At 44.8% G+C, this 19389-nt stretch overlaps 2 protein-coding genes across 3 annotated transcripts in view; one reads left to right on the top strand and one right to left on the bottom strand.

Moving 5' to 3' along the window:
* The first annotated feature begins 28 nt into the window (after positions 1-28).
* ZBTB33 (zinc finger and BTB domain containing 33) lies at positions 29-9480 on the top strand. The gene is made up of 2 exons (XM_069867652.1): positions 29-155; positions 4566-9480. Exons 1-2 carry the CDS (start codon positions 131-133, stop codon positions 6605-6607), a joined length of 2067 nt encoding a protein of 688 aa, XP_069723753.1. The 5' UTR covers positions 29-130; the 3' UTR covers positions 6608-9480.
* An 812-nt stretch (positions 9481-10292) lies between these two features.
* TMEM255A (transmembrane protein 255A) overlaps positions 10293-19389 on the bottom strand; it is a 30852-nt gene continuing 21755 nt past the window's right edge. For both annotated transcript variants that reach the window (XM_069867660.1, XM_069867659.1), the window contains exons 8-9: positions 18825-18968; positions 10293-13021 (exon numbers count right to left, since the gene is read on the bottom strand). In XM_069867660.1, the coding sequence (XP_069723761.1) occupies positions 12863-13021; positions 18825-18968 (303 nt within the window). In that variant the 3' untranslated portion in view covers positions 10293-12862. The remainder of the gene's footprint in view (positions 13022-18824; positions 18969-19389) is intronic.

The raw sequence follows: 19389 nt of genomic DNA, 5'->3' as shown, positions 1-19389 counted from the left end.
GCGGAAGTGAGGCAGTCGCGGAGCGGAAGCGGAAGCGGCGTGTCCCCGCCCGCGGGGCGCAGCGCCCCTCCCGCCCCGGCGGCGACGCGGCGATCCCGGCGGCGGCTCCGGCTCCCTTCGCGCTGCCGACATGGACGCGCGGGTGGCGGCGCCGGGTAAGGCCCCGCGGACGCGGGCGGGGCAGGGCCGCCGGGCGGCGCACGGGGCTGGCGGGGCCGCGGCTCCCGCTCCCCTGGCCCCGCCGCCCGAGGGCCGGGGGGAGGAGCGCCCCGACCGCGCGGGCTGGGGAGAGAGCGGTGCAAACGGCGCTGTGGCTGGAGACGAGGCATCCGCCGTTCCCCCCCGGGTGTGCCAGGGCTCGGCACCTCCCAGCCCTGCTGCCCTGGAATCCCGGTGGGTTCCGGCGAGCGCGGCGTTTGGGATGGCAGCTCCCCCCGGAGCCTGCTGTGCTGGCTAAATAAGATGTTCGAGTGTGTCGGCCCCTTTTTCGCAAATTAAACGCTATTTCGCTGCCTGAACTTAGCACGGGCAGCATAAACCGACTTCCTCCTACTTGCAGGTTTGTTTAAGTTGTGTATTACCTGCGTGCCTGTATCCACGTGCAGAATGGGGGCAGAGATGCTGTTGCCAGGGGGGTGTGGGTGTTGTTATCGTGCTCGGGGCCTGTCCGAGGACAACTCGCTATCTCCCTGCACTGGGGCTTTGTCGATGTTGTGACTATCAGGGCCTAATGCTTTCCTATTTAAAGTAGATAATCTTACGAAAGGCAGTTGTCTTGATTGGTGCTGGGGTCATTCGAACGAGGCAGCTGGAAAGCTGCAGTGGTTGTTCTTTGACAGCTGAATCCATAGTGTGTGAACTAAGGCCCAGTGACTTTGCCTCGGAGATTCCAGCCTCAGGAAGAACCTGAAACCTAGGGTCATTCTGCAACTTGGCAGCCTGTATCCCCGCTCTCCTCGCAGAATTCGTTTACCCTTGTGGGATGTCAGGTCCGGTGTCCCTGGGAAGAAGTCAAGGCTGTAACGTACTCCCAGTGCTGGTTAAAGGGGAGAGATGGAAGCTGCTGGGCCAGGCACGTAACGTAGGGACCCATCCATGTGGCAAGCAAATGTAGCCCTGAGGCCTTCGTGTGGCCCTCACTGGCTTTTCCCCCAGGATCCCCCACAGCCAGGGCTCAGGGCCCTGGGAAGGGATGGAAGAGCCTGACCTGTGGCTGTCAGCAGCGTGTTGTGCCCGGGCTGGCTGAGGGGTGGGCAGCCGGGGGCTGCAGAAGCTCTGAGCACTGCAGCGCCTGGCGCAGCACCTGCTCACCTCAACTTGCGCTGCGGGGGCTCTCAAATGAGGCTGCTCACATCTCCACGCCAGGGTCTGGCTTAGCAAAGCAGTGACTAAAACATCTCCCTCTCAGGAGCGCTCTGCGTCACTGCTACTTAATGCTGGAAAGCAATTTGAAGTATTTTTATACAAGATATACAATGCACATATGCACAGTGTGCAACAGCATCCAGAGCGACTACCAATGCCAATAAAAAGTATCACTGCACTTCAAATTCAGTTGCATGAGGCTTTATAGAATGGGATTGGCAGGAAAAATACTCTTTGAAAGTTTCTTGAAGCACAGATGGTGGAAATTTGTAGTTTAGAGTCCTTCAGAAGCAGTGGGGTTCTAGTTGAAATTCCATAGTGGAATAATATCTCTGTCCCTATAAGTAGTCTTAGCTCAGGATAACTGTTGAATTTTGATTTGTCTGTGGGCCCTAGGGGGAAATTCATTGCCCTGTTTATAATGTTTAATTTATTGTAATGAAAAATACATTTTTTATGACAAAGAACACTTCTTTGTCTCTCAGGTTTGTCAAGTCTTTAAAAGAATTTTCTGTTCCCACAAACTCTGTTTTTAAAAAAGAGCTTTTCAAATGGCTTAACTGAAAACTTGTTTCTGAACTGTGTATTTTTTGCCTTGTCACAAAAGCTTATGCGTCACTTCTTTAAATTTGTAGTTTGTATTTTCAGAGCCTCCATCTCAGAGGTTTTCTTGAATCAGTTCTGTGCAGGAAAATAAAAGTTGCTATTGTGTCTCTTACCAATTTTTTCAGTTTCAAGAACACATTTAGTTCTATATTCTGGATGCTTCTTGCCAATACCTTAAGATATAGTGGTTCTTTTCATTTGTCACTATGTAAATTTTTATGTAAGTCAAATAATCACTTTCTCAGCTTATATAAATATAAAAGGGGGGGGAAACCCCAAAATGTAGAGGTGCATGCTAGACAAAAAAACCACCCACATTGCAATTCCGCATTCAGGTGCAGGAGGACAGAGTGGCAGCTTCAGTAAATTTTTTAAGCCATTCAGAGCATAAGCTCTACCATGACTGTGGGAAGGTGACATTGGGGTTCAGATTTTATATCTAAGAAGTTGCCATAGAGAGAAGCTTCTGCAAAAAGGAAAAAGTTGAGATGGTGCAACTCTCACAGCTAGACCAGCATCTTTTAAATTAGTCAGCGCCTCTGTGCCTAAGGGTAAGCAGTTCAAACTTGATTTTTGAGAACTGATGTGCTTCAGGAGCAGGTCTCCTTCCAAAGCAGTGCCCATCTTTATGTGTACTTTTTCCTGTTAGTTATTTAGAAATGAGATAGGTGATGAGGAGAAGAAAAAGCTGAAGTATGAAAGGCTGAGAAATGGTTTAATTCAGACCATCAGGTGTTTCTGTTGGAGTAAAAAGAATACAGGATTATACATTAAAAATTAAAGCAATTATAGTATTATTTTCATTTAATATAACCTCCTGTGTAGAAATGACTAAGAACCTACACCAAAGGAGAAAACTAAATTGAAGGGTTACATGAGGAAGAAAAAGCCTACCTTTCCCCTGCTCATACTTTCCTATTATTTATTCTTCATTCAGCCCCCTGGAGAAACCTATAAATAAACAGAAACCGGCTTTGTAACAGTTCACATCTGAAGGCTTGCTTCAAAAAGGCACTTCTGCTGCCAGTTGTACAAACACGGGGCACGGCAGGTGATTTTCTTGCTAGAAGGGCTCAGAAAGTCAGGCAGGACCATTTTTGTTGCAGGTCTGTGCAGCGAGGGATTGCAGTTGTTTGTGCCAGTGACTGTGGCTTTTTATGTTTTTGGTTGAACTTGATAGAAGGACGTTTGTTCTTGGCAAAGTTTTTGAATCTCAAGAAAAAGCAGGACCCCCTGTGGTTCAGATTCACAGAATCCATAGAGGAAGAAAGGGAACAGATCAGTAACTGGAGATGAAACGTGTCTTTCACTCTCTCAGTGCTCTTTGAGCATCTATGAGCAATGACAGTTTCCAAGAGCCTGCATTGTGGCTGTGTCGCTTTGATGACCTCACGTAGAACGTGCCGAGAGCTGCGTTCTGTGCGCGCAGCTCCCAGGGAAGTCTCACACATTGCTGTGGTACAGGGAGTATGGAATAAATGGTCCTGCGGTGCCAGCGTGGGTGCTGGGTTTAGGTGAGAGGAGGTTTCCTGGCTCTGGGGGGAGGTGTGGGCTGCGTCAGTGGTGGCAGAGCAGCACTGGGCTGGGCCCTGCCTGCGGGAAGGCAGCGTGTCACCACGGGAATGGTTTGGGTTGGAAGGGTCCTTAAAGATCATCCAGTTCCACTCCCTACTGTGGGCAGGGACACTTAGCACTGAATCAGGCTGCCCAAGGCCCATCCAGCCTGGCCTTGAACACTTCCAGGGATGGGGCAGCCTGTGCCAGGGCCTCCCCACCCTCAGACTGAAGAATTTCTTCCTAATATCTAATCTAATTCTTCCCCCCTCCAATTTAAAGCCATTCCTCCTCATCCTGTCGCTACAGGCCCTTGTGAAATATGAGTCCCCAGCTTTCCTGGAGCCTCCCTCAGGTGCTGCCGGGTCGCTGTGAGGTCTTGCCCTAGTTCCCCAGGCTGAACAAGCCCTCCTCTCTCAGCCTGTCCGTGCAGCAGAGGGGCTTCTGCCCTTCGGGTCATCTTCGTGGCCTCTTCTGGACCTGTGCCGATGGCTCTGGCTCCTCTTCTGGACACAGGCTGCAGGTGGGGTCTGATCCCCTCACCGGGCCCCCTTGGGCTCGGCCTCCGGGCTGCGAGCTCGGCGCTGCCAGGTACGGAACAGCCTACGGCCGCCCTCCCATCAGCCCGGGCCTCCCGTGGCAGGTATCGGGACCCGGGGGGTGAACGGCTCCCTTGGAACGTTCTATGGAATATTTTCACCGTTAAAAATAAATCTAACAATGTTTAAAGCCTTTCACATTGCGTCTTCATGGTTTCCAGATTTACCTTATCTGCTGTTGAATCAGAAAAGCAGGTGTTTCTCTGTTCCTTGCCTGCAAACACAGAATATCTATTCAGAATTGCATGTAGCTCCTGCAGAATGGACAAATAACAATAAGAAACAATTTTACAGAGTGCTAGAGGGTATAAGCTTATGAATCATATCTTAGATTTGTTGTTTTCAAAAGGAGCAATGAACAGAAGATGTGGGAACATCACGTGGTTAAAACCAGAAGTCTGTGTTTTTACTAATTTGGTGTCTTTTACTATCTTTTTGTAGGAATGGAGGGGAGAAAACTGATTTCTGCAACAGACGCACAGTATTCGAGTGTGCTCCTTCAGTCCTTGAATGAACAACGTGACCACGGACTGTTTTGTGATGTTACTGTCATTGTGGAGGACCGGAAATTTCGAGCTCACAGAAACATCCTTTCAGCCTCAAGCACATATTTTCACCAACTTTTCTCAGTGGCTGGGCAAGTAGTTGAACTGAGCTTTGTAAGAGCAGAAATTTTTGCAGAAATTCTAAACTATATTTATAGCTCCAAAATAATCAGCGTTCGATCTGATTTACTTGATGAACTGATTAAGTCAGGGCAACAGCTGGGTGTTAAATTCATAGCTGATCTGGGTGTACCTCCATCTGAAGGAACAACCGCGCCAGGCCAGGTCAAAGGTGGCACTTCAGAAACTTCAACTTCTACTCCCGGTCAAAAGGATGCTGAAACACAAGTATCTGTTATTAGGCCAGAGGGTCAAGAGGTAACGGATGGGATGCCAGTTATAACACAGTCGTTCTCCTTACATGGCATAGAATACGCCACCACAAAGATTACAGTGAGCGATTCAGATGATGAGGATGATGATGTAATTTTTTGCGCTGAGCTCGTTCCTCCTAAAGGATGTACTAAAGATACAAACGCTGCGACCCAGAACCAGCTTTGCCCAAGTCCAGCTGGAGTTTCTGACCAAAAATCATGTGGCAGTGGTGGTTCTCCCCATTTGACGAGCACAGCAGCAGCTCAAAGACTCGCTTCGTCTGCCAGTCAGCTGAGCCCAAACCAAACACAGCCGAGTGCCGAATCACTTGTCTCTGCGACACGGCAGCATTTAACTCCTAATATCATTGTACTAAATAAGCCTCTGCTTAACTCGTCACTCAGTGCTGGCCCCTCACATCAAACGCACGTGACCCCGACAATTAATTTACTTGAGGAGAACCAGCAGCCATCCAATAAAGGTTCCTTAGCTGAAGTGGAAACCACTGCTGTGGATGACGAAGAGGTTGTTGAAGATGATGTTGATATCATTAGCTCCCCTAGTCCTGGTTCAGTAAGCAGCAGCTCTTTGGTTCAGCAACCTTCTGTACCCACGGCAGCAGCTGCTGAAGGATCGGGCGTACAGAAAAAACAGGTTGTTACATTTCCACAAGAGGCATCTTCTAAACCTGGAGAATTTAAAATAAAAATCTCGGATGTCCGTACTGGAAACAACAAGGAAGCCAGTTCAGGCACAGCATCAACACACGTGGCAGAAGGGCAGAAAATCATAACGTTAGATACAGCAACAGAAATAGAAGGCTTGTCCACAGGCTGTAAGGTTTATGCAAACATCGGTGAGGATACATATGATATAGTTATTCCTGTAAAGGGTGATTCCGAGGAAGGCAAAGCCAAAGCTGATGAAACTCCTAGAACATCTGGTGGTGATTCTGCAAACAGGAAACGCATGAAAGTAAAACACGATGATCATTACGAGCTCATTGTGGATGGAAGAGTCTACTACATTTGTATTGTGTGTAAGAGATCGTATGCCTGTCTGACAAGTTTACGGAGACATTTTAACGTTCATTCCTGGGAGAAAAAGTATCCATGTCGATATTGTGACAAAGTTTTTGCTCTTGCAGAATATCGTACAAAGCACGAGATTCATCACACTGGTGAGCGAAGGTACCAGTGCTTGACGTGTGGCAAATCTTTCATCAACTACCAAATTACGGCCTCCCACATAAGATCAGCTCATAGCCAAGACCCTTCTGGAGATAACAAGCTTTATCGATTGCATCCTTGCAGGTCTCTGCAGATCAGACAGTACGCGTACATTACTGACCGCTCAAGCAGCATCCCGGGAATAAATGAGGGTGGAATTGTTTATCGTGTTGGGGCAGGGAAGGATGGTGCTGAAGGAACAACGTCTAACTCTCCAGCCAAACAAATTGGCTGGGAAGACATTTTCATTCCACAGGGAAATGAAGCAGTTTTTAAACAAAATCCATCAGAGGGAAGTACTGAATTTGAGTTTGTAATACCGGAATCTTACTGAACACTGGAAAAAAGGATTCAGTGCAGAAATACTGCAGTTGGTTTAAATCAATGTTAAAATCACTGTAAAATCAAATGGTAAAGTCAAAACAAGTTAACTGGTTCTGCCAAGTCATCAAATGGTAGTGCTTAGATGGATCATTAGTAGCAAATGATTTGTGGAAGTGATTAATCTGAAAGTTTACTTGAATAGAGAATAAGACTTTTCCAATGCTGGCAGTGCTTTCTGGTCTTTTTATTTTGATCAAAGTGTGGGTATTGATAGCTTGAAAAGGCACCAATTCTTCTGAAGAGCTAGGAGTCTCTTCTAAAGTAATTGAGGTATTTTCTGTACCCATTCTTACTAATGTAAACCTCTCTTTCATGTTAGCACTTTAATGCTTAATTGTGTTTAGACGTTAACCAAGAAAATGGTCAGATTTTTCATTGTGGCCTCTTGCATACAGAACCATTCTCTAACAAAAATCTCACAACTGATATTTGTTTTTGTGAACAATGCATTACTGCAGGGGTCCAAAATAACTGATCCAGTAGTTTGGAGTTGTGTATTTTTGAACTAGCGTCTTAGTTCTGCTTTTAAGAGCACTATGAGTCGTGTCTTCATGCAAATAATCTTGCCAACAAGAGGGCTAACCTGAAGAAACAGGATTTATACTTGGCAGCATGGCGAGCAGAGCATTCTGTGTCACGACCATTATGTTTTACTCCTTTCTGTGCGCTAAACAAACCCCCACAAAGCTCAGTAGTGAAGAAGCACTTAGGAAGGAGGTAATTTTGCCTGTTCAAAGCTTGAGGAATAGTGTTAGGTTTTCTTACCACTGGAAAAGATGCCAGTAGTTAGTTTGGAATCAAACGCTGTTCCTTTTTGTGCTCTTCAAGAGCTTTAGTCTGGTATTTTAAAAAAGTAACAGGATAAAAGTAATACTTTTTTAGCTGGAGGCTTTGAAACTTACCTCTCAAAATTAAGAAATAATCCAAGTGCTGTATCAGTTTAGGAGTGAGGCAGCTGAGGATCGTGTATGCTTATGTGGCTAGATCTTTAAGTAAAACAGGGACTTAGATTCCGCCGCCCACCATTTTCAGGGTGTTGAATTATGAGCACTAAACTATCAAAAATACCATACATCTACCATAATCCGACGTATCATTTCTCTGCAGTTGTCTGGTCATCATCTGTTTTCAGTTTTGGGTTTATTGTCCTTTTTTTTTTTCCCTCCTTGCAGCTGGTTCGTGTTTAGGCACTTAGAGGATAAATTAGATGTCCATCTTGAACAGGCAACAGTAGATCTGAGAGAAACAAACAGCTGTTTACCGGAGTCATAGCTTAGCATTTCAGATTTAGTGACTTGTTGACTTTTTGTAGATGGTTAATATGAAAACTGCTCAAGTCCTAGAGATGACTTGAGATTGTCGTGCATAGTAGTAACTAGCTATTGTAACCTTTCATGGCTTAAATTACTGGTAAAGGTTTTTTCTTTTCTTTTTCATGTTTTAAGTAAGCATCTTGATCCTATGACCTTCAAGGTTAAGGTTTTAGACATACAGAAGGTTTTAGACAGACAGAAAGACATTTAAATGGTTCAAACACAACTTGAGCTATAAAAAAGGGTACCAGAAATCTGCATGAGGAATGATGGGAGAAAGAGGAGGATTTGTTCACCTGAGCACTTCTGTTTGGTAGGACAAAAACGTGATGCACGTGGTCATTTTCAGATCAGATTGCAGACCCCTTTGAATATAATGGAGTGGCTTTCATGTCTTACAGGCTGGATGCTGTCCGAGAAGGCATTTCAGCAGTCGAACACAATCCTCCTAAGAGCTAGGGACTGATTGCCTGTACTGGCACAGGTAGCTGTGACGTAGCTGAACAGGCCGTGTGCTGTATGGAGAGTTCCCAAATGTTTTGATAGGGAAATACAAAGTTATGTTTGTTATTGACATGACGAATCTGAAATTAAGCAAAGTGTACATTCAGTAATAATTAAATATAATAGCTATTAATATTTGCTGCTGATATATGTAAAACCTTAAATTAAACTGTGCCTACTAAAGGTCTCTTTTTGGAGGAAAACTGGAAAATTAGGGCTTTGTAACTGTTTTGCTAGAAGACTCGTGCTTGCATGTGTCTCAGGGTCTTCAGGTTTCCCTGGAAGTGATTTTTTTTTTTTTTTATATCCAAAGTCCAGAGGTCACGTAAAGCATTTTTTTAATTTCATTTCCAATATTTATTGGTTTGGAATCACGTTAAATCTATTCTTAAACTTTTTATGGGGCCATGGGCTTTTATATATTTGGGGTTTTGTTTGTTTTTGTAAACACTTAGCTTCCAGTTTAACTTAATGAAAAACCTTATGTAAATACCAAGAAATTGGCTTTGGAGTAATGGAAAAAGAAGATGCAATCTAAAAAAGCATTTATATAAAAATAAAAAAAAATCAAGAGTATGGTAAAAACCTCACGGTCATTTATATGCATATAAAAACATTAATGGAGCTGCTGCAAAATGCGATGGTGGTGGCTGAATCCTCACTGTCTAGTTTCTTTGGGGATTCTTGCCATAGCATTCCATGGGTGAATTAAAGAACTATTGAGATTAACAATTGACTGCTTATTTATTTTGTACTGTTAAGGCATGCAGCTTATAAAAAGATGCAGAAGCTGACTACTATATACACTGACCATTGGGCTCTACAGCTATTGCCTAGGAACTGCGCATATGAAACGCTGATCGCTTTTGCCAGGTCTGTAATGTATATAGTTGTACAGTCTCCCCTTAACATCCTTTTTAAAATTGTGTTCTACTTTTCATTAATCAATACTCGATATTAGTTCTTAGAGCTTTCTATGGCAAAAATAAAGAATTTAAATTCTAAAGACGGGTGTAGCACATTTCTTTTTAATGACAGCTCAAATTCTACACTCCAACATGTTACATTACCAACATTTTAACTTCCTCATCCAGGTCTTTGGGAACAGCAGGGAGCTCCGGGGCTTTTGCATGTGTGTTTATTTAGGGCTTAGGGTTTTTTGGTGGGTGGGTTGGTTGGGTTTTGGGTTTGTTTTTTTTTTTTTGGTTGAGCGCTTTCCAAGAAAGAAATTTAGCTGAAAAACATGGTGAGGTGAATTCTTAGCTGAGTGTTGTGATAGAAACGCTTGGAAGAGGCAGAGCTGCCATGGAACAGTCTGTCCCGCCACTGCTTTCATTGCAAATGAACAAGAACTCAAGGAGAACTTAGCAGGTGTCCAGCGTGGTGCATTTCAGCTAACTCATGGCTGGGCCTCCTCTTCTTACCAGGCTGCTGGCTAGTTAGATTGTTGGTGAACCGTGGTTATCATTGAAAAAACTATTTACTTCAGGTAGGCTTCTTACGACAGGTAAGGAATGTAGTTTAATATATCCAGTGATGTTTCACATAACTTCGTCTTCTTGGCATACGGTTTCCACCTACTCTGCTAACACTGAAGAGCAGCTGACATCATCAGGACAGAGTTAGGCCCGAAGTAATATGTGAAAAGAAGTAAAGGAGACGTGGGGATGCTGTGCTGGCTGGATTACTGGCCTCTGTTAAGGAAAAATTCAGCAGCAATGACTTTACGGTAACTGATGTTATGTGGGTACCTTGTTACCCATTAAAGATGCTTGGGAAATTGGGAATTGCTAGAATGTAAAATGCGATTTATAAATGTTTACAAAAGTCACACTATTTTATTTAACTTTGGTAAAGTAATAAAAGGGTACATACGAGTCACAGTCTGGACACTTTCATAAGAAATGATGAATACAGTGCAGAATGTTGCATTTACATTAAACGCTTAGTTTTACTCAAGCAGAAGGAAACAGGTAATTCAACAGAAAATCCCACCGGTAATTTTTCAAATGTGAAAATGTCCTTTTACAGTGAATTTAAAGCAGCAATGTAATTTTTGTTTAACTATTCCTTAGGAAAAAAAGGAGAATTTCGATAATTGTATTTAGTATTTGTCAACTCAAACCCAATGACAGCTTCATTTCCTAATTGTTTCTTTGCCACCAAAGCCTGTTCCTCTCAGGCGTGTCTTAGCCCTGCCCTGCAGCGTCCCCTAGTCCTTCTAGCCCTATTTAGTTGACAGGCACAAATGGTAGAGGGTGGTTGTCAGAGCTGGGCCAGGACTGTTAGCTCTTATTTCAAAGATGCAGCAGTAACATGTTTTCTGATATTGAATTCACGTGCCCTTCTGATTCTAGTTTTGCAGGGAGTTTTCCCATGAGAAGTGCTGTCTGTTTTGTCGTTGCTTGTGATCTCTTTATCCAGATTTAATTCAGGAAAATGTAATATAAAACAGATGATGCCCCGGTAGATAAATTTATTTCCAGTGCGCAAATTTATAGGAGCTGCACTTCAGCAATCTAGAGTAAAATGAAGCATCACCAGGGTATGTTCTGTATACACTACTGCTTTAAATCCCATGAGTTATTCCTTTATCCAGCTGTTTATTTTTTGTTCTTACTGAAGAACAGTTACACTTGCTTCTGCATAAACAGTATCATCCTTTAGCTTAATACACTGGTAAGTGTTTGACAGCGGAAATGATAAGGTTAACACATAGCCTAGCCTAAAGGCTTTGCAAATGCACAGGATTAAAAACAGCATCGTAAAGCGTGGGTGTACTTTGAAAAGTGAGATCAGAGACTTCAGTGTTTCTTTTCCATTTTGACAGTATTTCTTTTTCTTTTTTTTAAACTAAAATTAGAGAGATGCCACAGTTTAAAATCCAATTGGGTTCCCCCCCAAGCCTGTATTCCACTTTGAGATTCTAAAAGCCAGATTTAGCTTTTAGATACTGTTTTGTCTGCGTCAGTTGAAAGTAAAGGTATATAATTGACTATTAGGATCAACAATCTGATACTAAGGAAATTAAACCTTTAGTTAGGAAATAAGGAGTAAAATGTCAATACCTTATTTTTATCCTTGAAGCAAGCAGTTGAGAACGCTCAGGTTGAGCAGCTTGGATCTGAACGCTGTCATCTGAAATCACGTCCCAGAGTAGAACCACACTTTACAGGGCAGTGGTCACACAACAAAGCTGACCTTTTGTTATGCAGGATGCATGCAAAATCTGTTGGAATCTAGATCAATCAGCACACTCATCAGCTGAAGATTAAATGAAAGTCACAGCAATAAATGCAAAATCTTATCAGCTTCATCCTATATTACAGGGTGTTGAATTTTATCCATGTGAGACTTAACACTTTGGAGAACTCCTAGTGGGTATTCCTTATGTGCAGCCCATAATACAGCTACTAAAACAGTGCTTATTCAGGGTGTTGGTTCAGTCCATTAAAAAAGTTAAAAGTACGACCTTAAAAAAAAATTCTAAACAAAACAGAAGGGAAAAGAATAGTACTAAAGTTTTCACTGCGCTGTTTCAGTGACTTGTGGACATTTCCTGATGCTCTTTATATGAATACAAGCAAGATTTCGTCAGTGCAACATCCAAACTGTTTGCCTTCAGCATTACTTACAGAGAATTCAGAGAGAGACAACTGCATTTCCCCTTCTATCTTAAGAAGCATCCTGAAATAAAAGCGGCTTGCTTATTAAAGCTTTTCCCCTCAAAAAAAAAAGCAATATTCCAATTGTTTTGCTAGACATACATGTCAATATCCTATTATAGAATCATAGAATCACCAGGTTGGAAGATTATGTCACATCTTTTCATTGATGCTGATGTTAGAGACACTGTTGTGGTTCCCCCCAAGATTTCCCCAGTGCCCAGGCTGTAACCAAGTGATATGAGCGAGGTTCTGTGGCCCCCCAAAATCCCAGCAACTGGAGCCTTGAGGCCAAACAAAATGTCAAGTCGAGCTGTCTGCAAGCCCCCTCACCTTAAGCTGATACTCTCCAGCAGCTATTGATCTTGGCTACCCTTACTTCAGCTTGGCACAAGCTGGAGTAAGGCAGACCAGAATCTATCATGTGTTGTATTGTTTTATTAAAGACCAAGGACTACATGAACCTCATGGGAAAACAAGGAGCCTGGAATTTAAGTCACTTACTCACTGACACTGTGAAACACTAGCAGTATGTCCCTTTCTTATACTCCGTCGTTACACCTCTGAAATAAGCCTCACAAGAAAGAACAGTCCAGTCTAATACCTGCATATGCAATGATCTTCAGTATCTACCCTCTCCACTCCCTCCCACAGGAAAATATAAATACAAAATGTTCACAATTATTTCAATGGCAAATATTTTTTCCTTCTTTCCCACATTCTTCACGGTGTATACGGTGGTGGCTTTTCGAAAGGTGGAAAATAGGGAGGCGAGTAACGAGGCGGCGCGTTAGAGGACCACATATAGCTGGGAGACGGCGACACTGACGGGGGGTCTTCGGAGAGGCCAGAAGGAGTGGAGGCTGGAAACACGCTGGAATGCTGCAGGGAGACAGCAAAAAGGCTGTAATGTAATTACTTCTTAATGTAAAAGTCCTTGGCAAAGTGATACTTCTTTATCAAGCAGTGCAAAATTAACATTTCAAGGCTCACTTCTGCAAAATGGATGTAAGTACAAGGAAGCATTCAAATAATCTGTTGCAATCCAGCTAATCAGAGCCTGTAACAGCTTGGCATAGTAAGACTCCTTAAACCTGAAACTGAAGAACCAACCAACCAAAGGTCTTTCTCATCACTTTTGTGCGTCTGCTGCATTTCACAGAGGGTGCGCAACTGAAAACTGATGAGTGTCTCTCAAATCTTAGGTTTCACCCATCAGCCAGTAGCAACGACTGAGCCACAGATAATTTATTTTTACACCACTTTTTGTCTTCAGCACAAACAACCCCCTCCCCAAAAACTAATGACAACAAAACAAATTATTAAGTAGAAAGCTTAGGTGGAGAAACAAAATCTGGGTATGCACGAAGACTCATTTCTGCTCTCCAAAATACCTTTGTTATCACAAATACCTTAGGTCTAAAGCCTTAAGTCACATGGTGCTGGTGCTGTCAGAGGCTGGCACACAGGCTGTGTTCTGTCCTGACACAGGCCAGACAAACAGACAATGAAATAACAGCCTCAGGTTGCATTGGGGGAGGTTTAGATTGGAGAGTAGGAAAATTTTTTCAGTGAAAGAGCAGTGAAGCATTGGAGCAGCTTGCCTAGGAAAGCGGTAGAGTCCCCATCCCTGGAAATGTTAAAAAAAAAGTGTAGATGTGGCACTGCAGGACATGGTTTAGTAGGCACGGTGGTGTCGGGCTGACAGTTTGACTCAATGACCTTAGAAGTCTTTTCCAGCCTTAATGATTCTAAATACTGTCACTTGCATTCCCTCCTCTAGCCACCAACACATGGTGCCACAGGCACCACAAGCCCCTTCACCTCCCTTCGGCTGTGGGCACAGACTGCAAATCCCAAACGTGCCCTGCTTAAGGCCCCAGCAGAGACAGCAGCAGGAGGAGGGTTTGCACTGTGCTGCAAGGGGCACAGGATGCACCCCGATGGGTCTGTGCCAGCTGCACACAGGGAGGACCACGTACAACTGTGTGATCTTACCTTGGTGGGCAGAGGGGTGATGGACTAGCAGGTTGTTTTCAAACAGAATCTGTTTTGTTCTGGACCCCTCACCACAAGAAGGATGTTGAGGCTCTGGAGCGAGTTCGGAGAAGAGCAACAAAGCTGGTGAAGGGGCTGGAGAACAGGCCTTATGAGGAACGGCTGAGAGAGCTGGGGTTGTTTAGCCTGGAGAAGAGGAGGCTGAGGGGAGACCTCATTGCTCTCTACAACTACCTGAAAGGAGGCTGTGGAGAGGAGGGAGCTGGGCTCTTCTCCCAAGTGACAGGGGACAGGACAAGAGGGAATGGCCTCAAGCTCCACCAGGGGAGGTTTAGGCTGGACATTAGGAAAAAAATTTTTCACAGAAAGGGTCATTGGGCACTGGCAGAGGCTGCCCAGGGAGGTGGTTGAGTCACCTTCCCTGGAGGGGTTTAAGGGATGGGTGGATGAGGTGCTGAGGGGCATGGTTTAGTGTTTGATAAGAATGGTTGGACTCAATGATCCGGTGGGTCTTTTCCAACCTGGTTATTCTATGATTCTATGATTGTGTCACTAACACCTGCGGTAACTGATGCCTCGACCCCTTCCTTCTCTCAGCAGCTCTGAACCGGCTGGTGGGATGCAGCAAACATCACTGACATGAAACCACAAGCTCTAAGAGGTGCTATTTTGTGTGTGGTTTGTGGTTTTCTTTTCAGGGAATTGTTTTTGGATCACAGCTGTGAGTAATCACACATAGGTAAAGCAATCTTGTAATAACTGATGTTAGGGCAGAACCAGTTGAGGATCTCACTAGTGTGGTGACATCCTCCTGGCCAGTGATGCCTGACCACAGGACATTGCCAGTCACCTTAACTGCAATCAGGAGCGTTATCTGTGCCATTGTTAGTTTTGTTACTATTATAAGTTATATAAGTGCTTTTATCCATGATTATTTGAATAAAGCGAGAACTATTAGATCTCATGTAGCAACTTTTAGAGACTATTTAGATGCTTAACAAAACATATGCATATATTACTAACCCCAGTGTTTGCTCAGTTTAATCCTTCACCTACTGGAGCTCAGTGGGTCCTTCTCCTTTATCTCCTGTACTCAAACATCGATCTGTCTGGCACAGGTCTGGCACCGCGCGGACTCCCACTGTGAACAGCAGGGCAGCAGTAGGGCGGTCAGGAGGAATTTGAGTACCCTGACCCACACCTGCCCTTGACAGCCAGAACCTTCCCCAACGCACAACCCCTCAGGGCAGTTGGGTTATGGCAACACCAGCCTGTGACCGTTTAGTGAGCTGATAAATAGACCATGAAAGCCCAGCCTGCTCATTGAGGACCTCACAGAAAGCCGCACAAACCATTCCTGTTTCAAATAACTCAACAGCTCTTCCATCACGCCCCAGTTCAGTGAAAGCCCAATGGGTGAGAGCCCCTGGACCACAAGGACACTTGGAAGGGCACTGCCATGACAACACAGCGCCAACGCCCGTCAGAAAACACAGACCTTGTTTTTTACCATTACAAAGCGCTTAGCCAGCTGCCTTGGCCACAGCCACGAGCCCTGGAGAAGAGCTGCCACGGCTACAAGCAGGGCGAGCTCACTGCCTGCAGGCAGCAGCCTGGCCTTGTTAACAAAGCTGGAGGCTGAGTGTGCTACAACAGATTTATTAAGCCCTGGGAATGACAAAATAAGCTTGTTTTTTGCAAAAGAAAGCGGCTGGCAAAAGGAGAGGCCGGCAATGGACAAGGCATCTGGTAAAACACATCAGTTGGGTGATGGTCTCACATTCCTATCAACTAAGTGGCACCTGGGGTGAGTCAAAGGCCTCATGTAATGTTTTTTGTGTTACTCCACATAAAAAAAAAAAGACAATCCCAAAAGCACATACTGAGCTCTCCACCGTGAGGGCGAGGGGAATGGCCGAGTCCCCACTTTGGACGACACAAGCAGCCTTGCCAAGGGCCAATCAACACACACACTGACTGACTCGCTCACTCCCACCCCACTAAGTGGTGCTAAAATGTTTTCAAAAGGTATAAAATTGATACCTGAAACCCCTTTTCCTGGGGAAATAAAAAATGACCAATTCAGGTGATGGATGGGTTGACGGGCCTGGACCTCTCTTCCTCCACCAAGAAGAAAGATCTTGTTAGGAATTGTGTGCCTCTGACTGTCAGAAGTTTCCCCAGGAAAATAACCACTAACTCAACTCATTACTGTTACTTGCTTTATATCTGTTAACCAGTTGTAAGTGTTTAAGCGCTAACGCAGCAGTGAATTTCTCAAGGCAATTCCAAATTTGTTTTTAATCCATCACTTGAATTAAACTACTTCTTGCCTCCAGCACTGCAAGACTGTCTCTCCGATGGGTTTTGCCGCAAGGCTGCTGCCTTGTACTATTTGGGGACCACACGCGTAAATCCTGCGAGTACCAGTCTCTAAGGAGATTCTTGCAGGTAACCTGATTCTGACTTGTAGCAAAACCACGTATGAGCACACACACATAATCCGTTAGTCACAAACGGATGACCAAGTCTGAGATTTTTAATCTCATGACTCAACAGGAGGGTCTCCTTAGCCACCTGTCAGAATCTCACCTGTTTAACACTGGGAAGATGGCACTAATGAGGGTGAAAGGCAGAGAAGGCCACCCCTCGCCTGTGCGCTCCTGTCAGAGCCAAACGTGGCTCAGGGCCTGCAGGACTGAGACTTTCTCAGCCGATTCCCCCAGGCAAGCACACAGAGCGAGGAGCATGATCCAGGTGCTCCATCCACCAGGGCCCTTTCCTCCTGCCTGGTTCCCATTACGGCCTGCTGCCTTCCTCACCACGACCAGCTGGGTGGAGGGTTATCAGGCACAGCACAAGCGGTGGCCACTGCAAAACCGATCAGCTTCTGCTCCTCCAAACAACAGAGAGCTGGGTCTGCCATTTAGAGTTGTGTGTGAAAGCCAAGCTCTTGCAGGGGCACAGGCTTCCTTAGAATTTCCAGAGTGGTGGTGGGGTTTTTTCCCCTGTGAAAGATGTGTGGGATGACATTAGGAAAACGTTTTTCACAGCAAGGGTCATTGGGCACTGGCAGAGGCTGCCCAGGGAGGGGGTTGAGTCACCTTCCCTGGAGGTGTTTAAGGCACAGGTGGACGAGGTGCTGAGGGACATGGTTTAGTGTTTGATAGGAATGGTTGGACTTGATGATCCAGTGGGTCTCTTCCAACCTGGTTATTCTATGAAAAGTGAGGCTAGGCTTGCTCCATGTGTTGTAGGATGGCAGGAGAGAAGGTGTCAGTGTGGTACAGACACTGTTCAGCTCAGAATAAGGCTCAACACAAGAGCAAGTCTCCACAGGCAGAGGCCTCAGCTAATGATTTCATGCAGGCCCCCAGGTTCCCTGGAAGATAAGCAAGGTCGAGATTTGGAATTGCTTTTGAAAGAGAGTCTTAGCTATTTTAAATTGAGATTACCTCGATTTATGCTCAGCTTTTGTGCCAGCTCCTAAGCCAATACCTGCGCTCACAGCAGTGACACAGACACTTTCATGTGTCTGGCTGAGATGTAACCATTAGCAGAGCCCCAGCAGTACGTCTAGTTGAAAAGCAGGGAAAATCCACCCATGCTGAGCTCTCTGCTGGTACCGTGGCTGCAATACAAACCCCAAATTCAACATTGCTTAGTACCAGCTGAGAAGATGACTTCACAGCAGAACTTGGTTTGTTTTATGCTGAGGTTGGCATTTTCGTAACTGTAAAAAGTTATACAATAGTGACTGTCCCAGATTCCATTAAGCTCAAAAAATGAGCCACGGATCTGTATAAATAAATCCTAGAAATTATGATGCAAGTGTTAAATATTTCTAGGAAGCCCTGACAACAGTGCTGTCTAGTGGCACTAGCAGTAAACCCAGAAAGAATTAGATTCATGTTAACACTAACGCACGGCTCGGATGAGGCAGGTGATTGCTACCACAGCACACCTCTAGGTTAATGTCCAATACCTTAAGCTCTTGTTAATTAAAAAAGTCTCCAGATTAGATGGTTGCAAGGAAAGCATATGATGTGTTAACATCACCACTGCGGTAACATCCACCTGACAGAAAAGCTGAGGAAGAAATGTCCTCATCTGCTTCACCAAGCAAAAGCTGGTGTTGACAGTAAGGTTCACAGGAAAACACTGTTTCCAACAGCACAGCTCCATAACTCAGAATAGGAAGGGACTCACTACAGCAGAGATGATGTTTGCAGGGCCCGTTCTTAGGCCAGCTGAGGTGTGGGGAAAAAAGAAGACAAAAGGAGAGCTTTCCAGTCAGTACGTGTCATCAGGATTTCAAACAGCTTGTTTCCAAAAGCTCATCTGTTTCTCTCAGATAGGGCAGCTGGCCTAATGAAAACTAGCATCCGAACACCTTGCCTTCCCTCTATCCTCAGAGCACTGCATGTGCCAGAGACAACAATTAATATTAAAAATATTAATGTGGCCTCTACCAGCGAACGACGGGGCAGGCAGGCAGCAGGATCTATTGCCTTCTCTTCAAGGACAGCTTTCAGGAAAACACTGCCTTAGTAAGAGAAGGGAAGATTTGCAGGAACCAGAAAATTAAACGGTGTGAATGATGGGAAGACAGGTTTCCAGAGTCCTGCGGTCCAGCTGGATTTCACCTTGCTGCTAAAGAAAAAGAACATCTTGTAACATTCCGTACCTGAAAGTCATATGCGGAGTAGGGAGGCAGGTGAGGAGTGCTGTGGTAGTAGGTGTTGTAAGATGTCACTTGTGGCCTTGAGTAGTAGGACACTGAAGGGTGTGCGTTTTCAACGGTACAGTTCAGAGTAGGGAGGGAAGGAGTCTGTTAAAACAAAAAGAGAGGATCTCAGGCTGCAAGCAAGTCAAAAAAACCTGACAACTGAATGAAAGCAGAAATGATTTAAAGGAGCATTGTGTGTCTTTAGAGTTCAACTCTACCAAATTAGCAACTAGCAATCCAGCTCCTTCTTTGGCAGCAGGTGAGTCCCGAGTTCATTTCAGTCCCCAGCCACCCATGGTTTCCTCTCAGATTGCACAAGCTGGCAACAGTCCAGGGAGTGCCAGTACTCAAACACAACAACTCTTTGCAAGTAGGAGAAAGAATCCGTTAATCTTGATTACTCTGTTATTCGATGCATTTTGAGATCAGCATTTTTCAACTCCTCCTGTACTTCTGTTTACAGACACTTCTATACATCTTTTTGTGCAGAGGTTTAAGGGCTGTCTGGTGAGGATCAAATATA

The sequence above is a fragment of the Phaenicophaeus curvirostris genome, chromosome 13, assembly GCF_032191515.1.
Source record: "Phaenicophaeus curvirostris isolate KB17595 chromosome 13, BPBGC_Pcur_1.0, whole genome shotgun sequence".
NCBI lineage: Eukaryota > Metazoa > Chordata > Aves > Cuculiformes > Cuculidae > Phaenicophaeus > Phaenicophaeus curvirostris.
The sequence above is the reverse complement of the archived record's forward strand: the minus strand, read 5'-3'. Positions and strand labels throughout refer to the sequence as shown.